The following is a 12891-nucleotide window of genomic DNA, read 5'->3' as shown; positions in this document are numbered from 1 at the left end:
CTTGCTGTGAGGCGACAGCGCTAACGCTTCATACCATTGTCCTTTTTTTTTTTTTTTTATAACTGCTGGTGGTACTTCTGTTCTTGGTTCCGCAAAAGTTAAAAAAAAAAAAATCCAATTTAAGCCAGCAGGATAATGTGGACGCCAAAAATCAAATCTTATTTTTAAGTATTCTCCTTCAAACAAATGGAGGTCTTAACCCTGCTAGCCTGTTTATACCAGCTGCTTTTCCTGGTGATTTTACATTTAAAAAACACATTTCTAGAAATTGAGAAATATTCAAGGGCAACATCTTCCTATGGCCTATTAAGCAAAATGTGATGAATTTGAACAATTTATTTCTTCAATATATAATCTTTCAGTAAATGCAGACATTGAGTGCGAGAGAGGAAGTTTTCGAATGCAGCTCAAAAGCCTGATTGCAAATCAAAGCCTTAACTGTTGGAATAAAGCGTACCAGCAGTACAAGCAGGACCTTAATGCTCATGATTGCTGATACCAGGCAGTCACGGCATCTCCCACAGAGAAGCAGCCTGATTGTCTAGAACAAGGCTCCGAGTTTGAGAGACCCAGCCTCCACTTTGCTCAGAATTCAGAAAGCAGGAGGTGAGAGCTGAAACGTGTCTGCTTTTTGAAGTGCTGAAATACTTAACAGAACAATGGTTCCCCCTGCTGTTGGCTAATGGTATTACAATCTGCTGTCAATATGTTCCTTGTATTCTAAATACATATGTATTCTTGCTGGAGTTTAGGACTGAGCAAAAACTGGTTTGAATTCATTACATTTGATTATCGATATCACACTTTCGAATATAATATGTTGGGAAAATTCAGCTCCAAATTAGAATAATCCATATGGCAACTGATATGTACATTTATTCATTCAACTTCATTGGACAGAGTCGTTTGCACAGCCAAAGCCTATACCAGGAACAGTGGCCACAAGGCAGGAAGAATACACCTTGAATGGGATGCCAGTCCATCACAGGGCACCACGTGCACACATTCACACCCAAGCTATTTAGAGTACTGGAGAACCTGAAACCTCCCTGGACTTGGGGAGAACATCCAGAGGCAGTAACCCAAGCTCAGGAGCAAACCAAGGACCCTGGAGCTGTGAGGCAGCAACACTATCTGGGGCACTACAATGCCACCTGTAATCTATATGAATTAACAGATTACATAATTGTTTTTCAACAGACTCTCCATCTGACACAACTGCATCTTGTGCGTTTAGGGCAGGCAATAATTTTCACACATTTCCCTATACAAAAAAAAAAAAATCCCCATAAAAATTATAATGGCTTTTCCAACAACATGGTTCTGGTGCCAGTGCCTAATCTAGAACCGGTTCAACACATTTTGACTGAAAAAAAAAAACAAAAAACTGTTGCCTGAGCCAGAAAGCTTGCACCATCACAGCATGACAGAACTGTTGGTCCCAAAGTTAGAACTACTGTCATCAGTGGCTATGGGAGGAGCTGCCACAAGAAATTTGCCACCATTTTGATAAAAAGTATAGTTGTTGGGGAAAATTACATATTATGTATTAATGCAAAATACATTTTGTAACTTTCATGAATATTTCAGTCAAAAGTATTTGTCAATTAAATATTAAATCTGTAAAATCTGTCCTTTCAGAAATTGGCAGGGACAGGACTGTTTGTTCGCAACAAGGTTCCTGACTTTCCATCTTAATGCTCATGGACACCACAAAATCACAGGAAAGCCTTACCAGCACTAAAATTTACTACACCCCCGATTCCAAAAAAGTTGGGACAAAGTACAAATTGTAAATAAAAACGGAATGCAATAATTTACAAATCTCAAAAACTGATATTGTATTCACAATAGAACATAGACAACATATCAAATGTCGAAAGTGAGACATTTTGAAATTCATGCCAAATATTGGCTCATTTGAAATTTCATGACAGCAACACATCTCAAAAAAGCTGGGACAGGGGCAATAAGAGGCTGGAAAAGTTAAAGGTACAAAAAAGGAACAGCTGGAGGACCAAATTGCAACTCATTAGGTCAATTGGCAATAGGTCATTAACATGACTGGGTATAAAAAGAGCATCTTGGAGTGGCAGCGGCTCTCAGAAGTAAAGATGGGAAGAGGATCACCAATCCCCCTAATTCTGCGCCGACAAATAGTGGAGCAATATCAGAAAGGAGTTCGACAGTGTAAAATTGCAAAGAGTTTGAACATATCATCATCTACAGTGCATAATATCATCAAAAGATTCAGAGAATCTGGAAGAATCTCTGTGCGTAAGGGTCAAGGCCGGAAAACCATACTGGGTGCCTGTGATCTTCGGGCCCTTAGACGGCACTGCATCACATACAGGCATGCTTCTATATTGGAAATCACAAAATGGGCTCAGGAATATTTCCAGAGAACGTTATCTGTGAACACAATTCACCGTGCCATCCGCCGTTGCCAGCTAAAACTCTATAGTTCAAAGAAGAAGCTGTATCTAAACATGATCCAGAAGCGCAGACGTCTTCTCTGGGCCAAGGCTCATTTAAAATGGACTGTGGCAAAGTGGAAAACTGTTCTGTGGTCAGACGAATCAAAATTTGAAGTTCTTTATGGAAATCAGGGACGCCGTGTCATTCGGACTAAAGAGGAGAAGGACGACCCAAGTTGTTATCAGCGCTCAGTTCAGAAGCCTGCATCTCTGATGGTATGGGGTTGCATTAGTGCGTGTGGCATGGGCAGCTTACACATCTGGAAAGACACCATCAATGCTGAAAGGTATATCCAGGTTCTAGAGCAACATATGCTCCCATCCAGACGACATCTCTTTCAGGGAAGACCTTGCATTTTCCAACATGACAATGCCAAACCACATACTGCATCAATTACAGCATCATGGCTGCGTAGAAGAAGGGTCCGGGTACTGAACTGGCCAGCCTGCAGTCCAGATCTTTCACCCATAGAAAACATTTGGCACATCATAAAACGGAAGATACGACAAAAAAAGACCTAAGACAGTTGAGCAACTAGAATCCTACATTAAACAAGAATGGGTTAACATTCCTATCCCTAAACTTGAGCAACTTGTCTCCTCAGTCCCCAGACGTTTACAGACTGTTGTAAAGAGAAAAGGGGATGTCTCACAGTGGGAAACATGGCCTTGTCCCAACTTTTTTGAGATGTGTTGTTGTCATGAAATTTAAAATCACCTAATTTTTCTCTTTAAATGATACATTTTCTCAGTTTAAACATTTGATATGTCATCTATGTTCTATTCTGAATAAAATATGGAATTTTGAAACTTCCACATCATTGCATTCCGTTTTTATTTACAATTTGTACTTTGTCCCAACTTTTTTAGAATCGGGGTTGTATGCTGTTGGATAAAATTCCAAAAGAACAGCTTTGGTAAGACATTCTCACATTTCTTTTTCATCATGAGCTATTGTTAGAGTTGTGATACTGAATTTGCATTGTACGAATGTGTGAATGTGAGCACGCACATGGTGTCCTGTAATGGACTGGCATCCAATACATGCTGTATTTCTCATGCCCAGGATCCATCACAGGATAAAGCAGTTTAATTCTGCAGTTGTTAAAGAATGAACAAACTATTCACATATTACTGACAGAATTTACCACTTGCCCTTAGACATCCATTAGAACCAAGACTCAAAAACCGTGGACGTTCAGGTCATTTGTCAGGTACAGGGAAACATGTTAAGATTTGTGTCAGTGCTAATGGCACATGCTACAAGTATGAAATACTTGAAATTCTGTGCACCAACACCTGGACAAAGAAATATTGAAGATGTCCCCTCACATCTACACTGTGGACTGAAAAGAAATACACCCCTAGCTTTTATCAGCATGCAGCGCCCTTCCATAAAATGTAAGAAGATAGTGTATAATAAAAAAATATGATGACAAAGAAAAGATATGCCTCCAACCCGAACAGATGTGCCAGAGTCCATAATTAGCATTGGAAGAGAGTACACGTCTTGTGCCTGTGTGACCTTGGAGGCAGATAGCGAAGGGAGAAGCTGAGAAGGAGAAGGGAGATAACGAGACAGACCAAAGACATGGAGCAGAGGTGAATTTCAACTCCAGCTTTGTCTGAAGGCCTGCTGTGGAAGAGGAAAACGAAGATTAAAAAGGAAAGGAGCAAGTCCAATTTCAGCAGTGTTCAACAGTTTTATTAACATATATACTAAATACTATGAGTGGAACATGTGTGATCACTTAATTAGCCACCTCTCCGTTAGCTCAGGCCATGAAGGTGTAATTACTCGAAATGTCATTAAACTGGAGGTAGTCTTGCAGAAGTGTGGGAACAGGCAGCTGGCGAACAAAGGAGGGTTTAGACAAAGCATCGCTGCCCACTATCGTTCTTACAGCAAGTCTACACAGATGAGTCAGATCAGGAACACTCTCTGGAACACAGAGAAAGGAAAGCGTTATAAGCACACAATGTACAACAGAGCCATTTTACTGCATAAAAGAGAATCAGAGAAGAGAAACATTGACTCAGACTATGTAGTTTGCTTGTGCCTTCTTAATGATCTTTACCAAAATACTTCTGCGGCGTCCAAGTGCCCTTTGCTCTGCGCTGAGTGAGGATGTGAAGCAATTTCAAGGGCAGGGTCTTCCAATTAATAAACTCCAGCAAAAAATTAAGTATTCTGGATTCAGCCTCTTCTATCCTGCATAGGATTAAAACATCACATGGAAAAAAATAAAGATGGAGGAGGAACAGAGCAACATATGAAACCATTCGTTTTACCCCACAACTGTCATCTTGTATAAAAAGTACAATCAGGATCATTGTTGATTAAATATAACACAATATAGAATAAATGGTTGGACCTTGCCTCTTTGGTTCTTACATTTTCTGCTGAAGGAGAAGCAGGGGGTCTAGTCCTGCTTTGAGCAGCAGTGGAAGCCAAAATGAAGCATGGGCCACTTTGCTGAGCGCTGCCTGAACTAGCGCCTCCAGCTGCTCACCCTTAGGCAGGCCAGAATATTCCAGGATGAGCGACAGATGTTCAGGTACATGGCCCTGCAATGTCAATATGTATGTAGCCAGACTGACATGAGCTCCAGCAGCCAGCAGCATCTTTGTGATTTCTCGACTCTGGAGGAATTCACTGCTCACACTGCGTTGACAGGGAGATGTACTATAAACACTAATACTATACAAAAAAATTATTTTTTAAAATGTGTTTTAATGTATTCATACTTCCAAGAGTTACACCAGAGAGCCATGTCCAGCGGGCAGCAATATCCAAACTCCCTGCAGCTCTGAGCGTCTGGACTGTAGCCCTCTCTGAGCAGAGGCCGGAGGCTTTCTGCTTGACCACTAAGCACTGCCAGATACACTGGACTGACCTTTCCCTCGCCCCGGTCACACTCTCGGTTCGTTACCGGGATCAATTTCTCTAGAATACTGCAGAAGGTTACAAGTAATAAGAGTATGAGTTAACAGGACAATTTAAACAAGAGTGCTCTGATGCCCCTTTTCCACCAAAGCAGTTCCAGGGCTGGTTCGGGGCCAGTGCTTAGTTTGGAACCGGGTTTTCTGTTTCCACTGACAAAGAACTGGCTCTGGGGCCAGAAAAACCGGTTCCAGGCTAGCACCAACTCTCTGCTGGGCCAGAGGAAAGAACCGCTTACGTCAGCGGGGGGGCGGAGTTGTTAAGACCAACAACAATAACAAGACCGTGAAAGATCGCCATTTTTAAGCAAGGAGAAGCAGCAGCTGTACAAACGCGAAGTCATCCATTATTATTATTATTATTATTGTTGATATTCGCGCCAAGGTTTATGCAAACGTAGCGACGTAACTGACGTATACAACGACGTAACTGACGTATACAGCGACGTAATGACATGGTTTCCCTTAGCGCCGTGAGCTATGGAAAAGCAAACTGGTTCTCAGCTGGCTCGCAAGTTGAACGAGTTGTGAACCAGCACCAGCACTGGCCCCGAACCAGCCCTGGAACTGATTTGGTGGAAAAGGGGTTAAAGAGCACAATATCTCCCGCTGGCAACTATATCTACGCTATAAGTGCTTAGTACACCCTCACGAAATTGTCAAAGTACAAGTTTGGTAATCAAGGGCCATAACTCTGGTGAAATGTGACCGAATTGAACAAAACTGTAATATGTGCATTAGTGACATATAGCAAAGCCTTCTGCAAAGTTTCAGAAAATTCCTGCAAAAGTTGTGAGAGGTGTTGATTTCAGAAGATGAGCACACTTTCATGAAATTGTCAGAGTACAAGTTTGGTAATCAAGGGCCCTAACTCTGAAAAATTCGACCGAATTGAACTAAATTGCAATATGCATATTACCGACATATAACAAAGCCTTTTGCTAATTTTCGTGAAATTCCTCCAAGAATTGTGAGCAGAGTTGATTTCAGAAGACAAGCACACCCTCATAAAATTGCCAAAGTACAAGTTTGGTAATCAAGGGCCCTAATTCTGGTAAAATGCGACTGAATTGAATGAAATTACAATATGCGTATTGCCAACATATAACAAAGAATCCTGTCAAGTTTCGCGAAATTCTTCCAAAAATTATGAGAGGAGTTGATTTCAGAAGGCGAGTACCCTTCTCAGGACAGACGGACAGACAGACGGACGGATGGACAGACGGACATCACCACAACATAATCTCCCTTTGAGCCTTTCAGCCAGTGGAGGATAAAAAAGCCAAACTTGATGCCTAAGTTTCTTAAACTCCCTGGTTGTAAAGCCAGGTGAAATTGTGATTTCTTTATTGCATTTAAGAGACAAATCAACTCATAACACCTGACAACCTACTTCCTGTGCTGCTCCTCATTTCATGTTGTCCTGTGCATGCATCGGTTGCTTCATCAAAAGTCACAGTATCTTGTACACGTGTATGCAGTATGTATATTTTTTTTATTTAGCACTTCAGTCATCATAATTAATTTTAATAATTAAAAGTGACATATACCGCTTTTCCACAAATTGACACAGTTCCCTGAGGTCTTAATAAAATGTCTGTGACACGCTTTGGTCAAAATACCACAAGGATGAAGCACCACAGCTCCCTTCCTCACCCTGTCTAAACAGCCCTCTTCAAAACGGCGGATTTGAGTGCCTTTTTCTTTAAACCCCAAAAATAAACTCCTTTATATTGACCGATGATATACATACAAGACATGTTCGAGTATTCACTTGCTCATATTTGTACCTGTATACTGTGTTTTTCTTTTAAAATACAGTAAAATCTGTACAATGTCCCTAGGTACTGCTATCTTACTCTCTCCGAGGTTCAAATCTCACGCTCTGAGTATAAATTACAGCAAAGAATTTGAGATTGTGACGTCACTTACATGCTACACGACTTTCTGAGGCTGAGACCTAGTGGATACATCGCTTCTAAATTGTTATAAACAACCATAAGATGCCTGAATGTCAGGCATTTGGCTGTAAAAATAAGCTCAATCACTGAAGCAGTGAAAAGACAAAACACATACGTACGCATAAATAGTGAGCGCGCACGCACAGTCTTTGGGAGCCTTTTGCTGCCTATAAACACTACATCACTGACTACTCAGTGTTTATTTAAAAAAATTTCTTGTATTTTTGTGTGACATGCTTTTGTTTGCTTTTATTCACTGAAAAAAGCTATCTTTTTAGATGGGAATAATTGTGTTACTATGACAATGGATATTGTTTACTAGTATCTGTGTCAGTACTGCGTATGCATTATCTAGCCATGTGAGACTTAAACTCCATAAAAGTCTGTTGATTCACATGTTTTGTTTCCAGTAAAAATCACATGGTTACAGAAAATTGGCATATATACATTACAGCACAGTGAAATTCTTTCTCTGCTTTTAACCCATCTAAAAAAGTGAACAGCACACAGAGAGAGAGAGAGCGAGAGAGAGAGAGCAGTTGCACCTGGGGATTTTTTTCAGAATTAGAAGCCTTTATTTGATGGCTCTGTGTAACAAAAGCAAACAGCATTCTAGTGAACCGGTAACGTCACAAAGTGGCTATCCGGTTTCAGTGCAAATGGCTGTGCACAGGTAAGCCTATTTTTGGCAATATCTTAACTTTTAAAATGGATAAATTGTTGTTATAAAGTTTTATTTTTAATTTAAATGTGTGGGGGGCACATCAGGGCACTTGCTGTGACTGGCAAACAGTGTTTATTTTTGGGTTTTGTTTGACCAAGTGATAATGAGGCACTGCTCACCCCATTCCACCCCACTCCTTCCACTGGCCGATCAGGTCGCACTTTCCTCATGAATATTCATTCACAAAGGCAGCTCTCAAGCCAGGAGCGGAGACACTCAGATGAGGGGGCGATATAATTCTAATCAGCTTGGGACATTGGGAGGGGAGTCAAAACTGAACAGCTTGTTGAAGCACATGTTTTCTGAAATAGGCAGCCCAAAAGAAACTGACTGGGTTGTCTTATTTCAGAGTTTGTGGGTTGGTAGGCTCTCCAGATACCCAAATATATGTACGCAAGCACTGAAAAAGTGAGTTATTCATAATATGTCCCTTTTAAGTGTATAAGGGTGATCACCATCCAAAAAAATAAGGTATAAGAACAATCATTTTACAAAGGAAAAGAAAACACTTATTTATCCCCTTCACTTTCAGAGCACAGAAAAAGCAGAGTGACTTTTCACTGGCTCATTCAACAGCTCAAACTTTAAAACCTACAGCTGGGCAACATAGCGAAATAATCTCATATCTCATTATCTCTAGCCGCTTTATCCTGTTCTACAGGGTCGCAGGCAAGCTGGAGCCTATCCCAGTTGACTACGGGTGAAAGGCGGGGTACACCCTGGACAAGTCACCAGGTCATCACAGGGCTGACACAGAGACACAGACAACCATTCACACTCACATTCACACCTACGGTCAATTTAGAGTCACCAGTTAACCTAACCTGCATGTCTTTGGACTGTGGGGGAAACCGGAGCACCCGGAGGAAACCCACGCGGACACGGGGAGAACATGCAAACTCCACACAGAAAGGCCCTCGCCAGCCACGGGGCTCGAACCCGGACCTTCTTGCTGTGAGGTGACAGTGCTAACCACTACACCACCGTGCCACCCACAATCTCTAAAACTGTAAAATTATTTTTACCATTTTAAACATGTAATAATAATAATAATAATAAATCAGTTAAATTTACATAGCGCCTTTATCATACCCAAGGTCACTTTACAGTTGGGGGGGGGGGGGGGGGGTGTTCCACCAAAAGAAGGTCAAGAGGTCATTCCCAATGGTGTAGCAGCCACAGTCCCACCAAAAAGGCGCACGAAAATAAATCCCACACCGCCTGCACAGCCGTCAAGACGCCACCGAGCAACATCGCTCAGAACACTGTGCCAAGCACAAAAGCACCGCCACACAGTGCGCTGGACAACCACGACGTTAAAAGAGCAACAAGCTCACTCCAGTCCGTAGTGAGGAGCACAGGTATCACCAACGGCAGACCAAGGCCTGGAGGGAACCAGCGCCCAAAACTGGGTCCGGAGCTACACCACAACTGGCGGACAAACATTCAAACAAAAAACAAACATCAAACTACACAAACACAAAATGAAAAACAAAAGGGAAAATAAAATAAAAAGCTCTGGTGAGAAACGGCAGCCAGAATGCACACAGCATACTCTCAACTGGAAACGGAAACGGGGGATATGTATTGTGTTACATAGCATGTATTATATCATGTCTTGAAATATCATACATGTTATTTTTGCTGTTTGAACCCCTGGCTGTAGATGTACTGCCATGGGTCAGTACACTGCAAAAAATCATGTCTTAGCAAGTGAAAATATTGTGAATATAGTTGAATCGATCTAGCATTTCCTATTAGAAGAATACAAGACACCAATTCTGAGATTATTAAACCTAGTTCTAGATTGCAACCAACTTATTCCAAGATGTCTTACCAAGTAAAAATATCTGTCCATGCAGAAAGATAATTTCACTAATATTAAAGGGGAACTGAAGGCAATTTTTTTTTATTATTAAAATTCTATTTATCTCATTTTAATAAATATAGGAATGGATTTTTGATAGTTATTTTGTCACTGCTAAAGCGAGTTATGAATCTTTGAAATATGCTATGTAATACAGGTAGTCGTCAACTTACAACTGCGTTTGGTTACGACTGACCGGTCGTAAACCGATCTGGTCGTAAGTGGGCCTATGTTAAATGAACGTAAGTATATTGTGATGTGTAATGATATTGTAATCATCTTAAGGTCTTATTTTATCAACATTTTCTTATTTCATTACCTTGGCTCATTATTTGGTTTAAGTCAAACACTGCATACTACACTGCGTACAGTACAATTCGTTTAATATGTGCAAAACAAAAAAGACGAAATACAGGTGTGGAAAAACAGAAAACATTTTAGTTTTAAACATTCCAAAATACAAATGTAAAACATAGCAAAATACAAAATTTAGTGACCGCTGGCATCACTGGTGCTTGGCTGTGGGTCGTCTACGTCATCATCAGCTGTTGCAGCGCTCGGGCTGGCGGGAGCATTTGCTCGTTTCATAAACCAGGAGCTGGGGCGGAAACTGTATGACGGAGTGCGCGAGGGAGCGTGAGAGAGACTGCACATGTGCCTGGAGCTGGGGCGGAAACTGTTGTATGCGGCGAGAGGCACTGCTGGGAGCTGGGGCGGAAACTGTCATACGCTCAGCTAGCTCAGCTGGGAAACAGACGGTCGTAAAGTCGATCAGTCGTAAGTCACATAGGTCGTAAGTCGACGAGTACCTGTATATCAGTCCATATGTCAAAGCAATGGCTGTAAACGAGATTCGCGGAGACCTGTGCGAGACATCGTAGGACAGAAGTAAAACGTACAGCGGAAATTAAAGTAACCAACATCTGCCAATGTTGTCAACAGACACGTGCACCCTCCTTCAAATGCTGCCCTGTGTCCGAAATCACTCCCTACTCACTATATAGGGCACTATAAAGTGGGGACACCATTTTGTAGTGCTGTCCGAAACCTTAGTGAGGATTATGTGAGAAATGTGCTCAGTATAATATGTATTTATCACAAAAATGCATGCATTTATTATTTTGAAAACCCACCAGCCGCCTGATCTGGCACGTTTTAATTGTGCGACAGTAATGACGTAAATACCAGCGTGACGGACGAGTCCTTATCCTGTCCTCTTTCCAACTCTTCTCTACTCCGCGTTGGTTTGAAGTCGTATGGAATAATTTCCATCACTGATGAAGCTGGCAAATCTCGAAATTAATCTAAATTGGAATGATATGGTGATCTGTCCGCTGTGTAAACAGTTTTCAAAATGGCGGCGCTGACACGTCATATTTGAAGTCTCGCACAAGTCTTGTGAAGATCGCGCAGATAAGTGACGCCTGCCGTGGACCATACGAACTACATTCAACATGGCTAAAAACTGAAAAGGCCGATAAGTGTAATATAATATGCCAATACGAGTCACGATATAAGGTTAATAAAACCGAAAACGTAATTGAATAACACGTTAATTAAGAAATAAAGTTTAAAAATGACTTCAGTTCCCCTTTAAGTGATTTTTTCCTCAAATTCAATCTTCAGTTTTTTGCAGTGTACAGCAATTTAAAAATTCTAGCCTCTCACATCAGCACAAACTACATAGAACCTATAAATCTCATTTTCAGCTGAACAGCATATGATTATGATCTGTATTTAACGCAACCAAAAAAGTAATCAAACTTGTTTTGGCTTTAAAACTGGTGTACTGAATGGTTTCCACAAAATAGCACATATTTATAACTTTCGCTTTTCCATTTTTTTTTCATCTGCCAATTACACAGTGTAAGTGCCTTTATTATGAGCAGTGGTGTTTTTCCATAGTGCTAATAGTCAATTTGTTTCTTGTTTACACCAACTTTCTGTGATTACCATGGGGAGGAAACGGAGGTCATGCATGATCATGTATACAGAAAGGCGTTTTATTAGTTACCTGTGGCTTGGGGACAATAAATTGCACATGCAAGCCTGAACTTTGCATCCTGCAAACACAATGGATTTAAATATACCAAATGTTCAGGTTACCTGATGCGTCTGAACTGGGCTGCGGCGTGGATGGGAAGTTGCCACTGGTCTTCGTTGCAGTAGAGGTTTGGGTTTGCCTTATGGGCCAGAAGTTGTTCCACACATGATAAATGGCCTTCCTGAGCTGCAATAAGCAGCGGGGTGGCCATGTCCTTCGCTTGGCAATTCACATTCGCACCTACAGCATTTACAGATAAAAATCAGTCATGCTTGCACATACTGTAATATCTGCAATTATAATTCTGTAGCTTTCTCTTTTTATTCCCACTTGCTTTGCATTTCCCTGCTGATCAATACAGCGGCTCAGTATAAGAATAAACACTAGTGCCATGCAGTGCAATATGGCAATGTTGTAATAAAAAGGAACAATAAACATTGCCCAGACAACAGGACAATAATCATAAGCAGCTGAGGGAATTATTGAATAACAACCTCACCAGCATTGGCAAGGATCTCCAAGCACTGGTGATGTCCATACTGTGCAGCAACGAACAATGGCGTGATCCCGTAGTCATCCACAGCTTCAAGAGAACACACACTTACCAGAAATTTTACAATCTCTGTGTGGCCCTGGAAGAGAAAAAACAAGATCAACTGTGAGTGAATAGGACACTTATTATGAATGTTGACTTCAACAAATAATTAACCCTGAAACGAGTAAGTAAAGAGCAGTGTTCTCCCCAGGGATTTCATATAGCATCCTGGTAAAGTGTCATTTTGAAATAGCATTTTGCTTTTTGAAATAGCATCAAAATACACCCTATATGTTTTGTAAATACATTCCATCGGTAAATGGGAAGTGAACGTGCGACA

General features: G+C 41.1%; 1 protein-coding gene across 2 annotated transcripts in view; it reads right to left on the bottom strand.

Moving 5' to 3' along the window:
* Positions 1 to 4160: 4160 nt before the first annotated feature.
* The window catches only part of asb3 (ankyrin repeat and SOCS box containing 3), a 28482-nt gene continuing 19751 nt past the window's right edge, over positions 4161 to 12891 (bottom strand). The window contains exons 4-9 of one of the 2 annotated variants that reach the window (XM_060940194.1): positions 12516 to 12648; positions 12079 to 12256; positions 5226 to 5432; positions 4873 to 5142; positions 4556 to 4689; positions 4161 to 4419 (exon numbers count right to left, since the gene is read on the bottom strand). In XM_060940194.1, coding sequence (XP_060796177.1) covers positions 4253 to 4419; positions 4556 to 4689; positions 4873 to 5142; positions 5226 to 5432; positions 12079 to 12256; positions 12516 to 12648 — 1089 coding nt within the window. In that variant the 3' untranslated portion in view covers positions 4161 to 4252. The remainder of the gene's footprint in view (positions 4420 to 4555; positions 4690 to 4872; positions 5143 to 5225; positions 5433 to 12078; positions 12257 to 12515; positions 12649 to 12891) is intronic. The other variant, XM_060940195.1, reaches the window with a different exon arrangement.

The sequence above is a fragment of the Neoarius graeffei genome, chromosome 14 (genome assembly GCF_027579695.1).
Source record: "Neoarius graeffei isolate fNeoGra1 chromosome 14, fNeoGra1.pri, whole genome shotgun sequence".
NCBI classification, from domain to species: Eukaryota; Metazoa; Chordata; class Actinopteri; order Siluriformes; family Ariidae; genus Neoarius; species Neoarius graeffei.
This window is presented reverse-complemented; position numbering and strand designations above follow the sequence as displayed.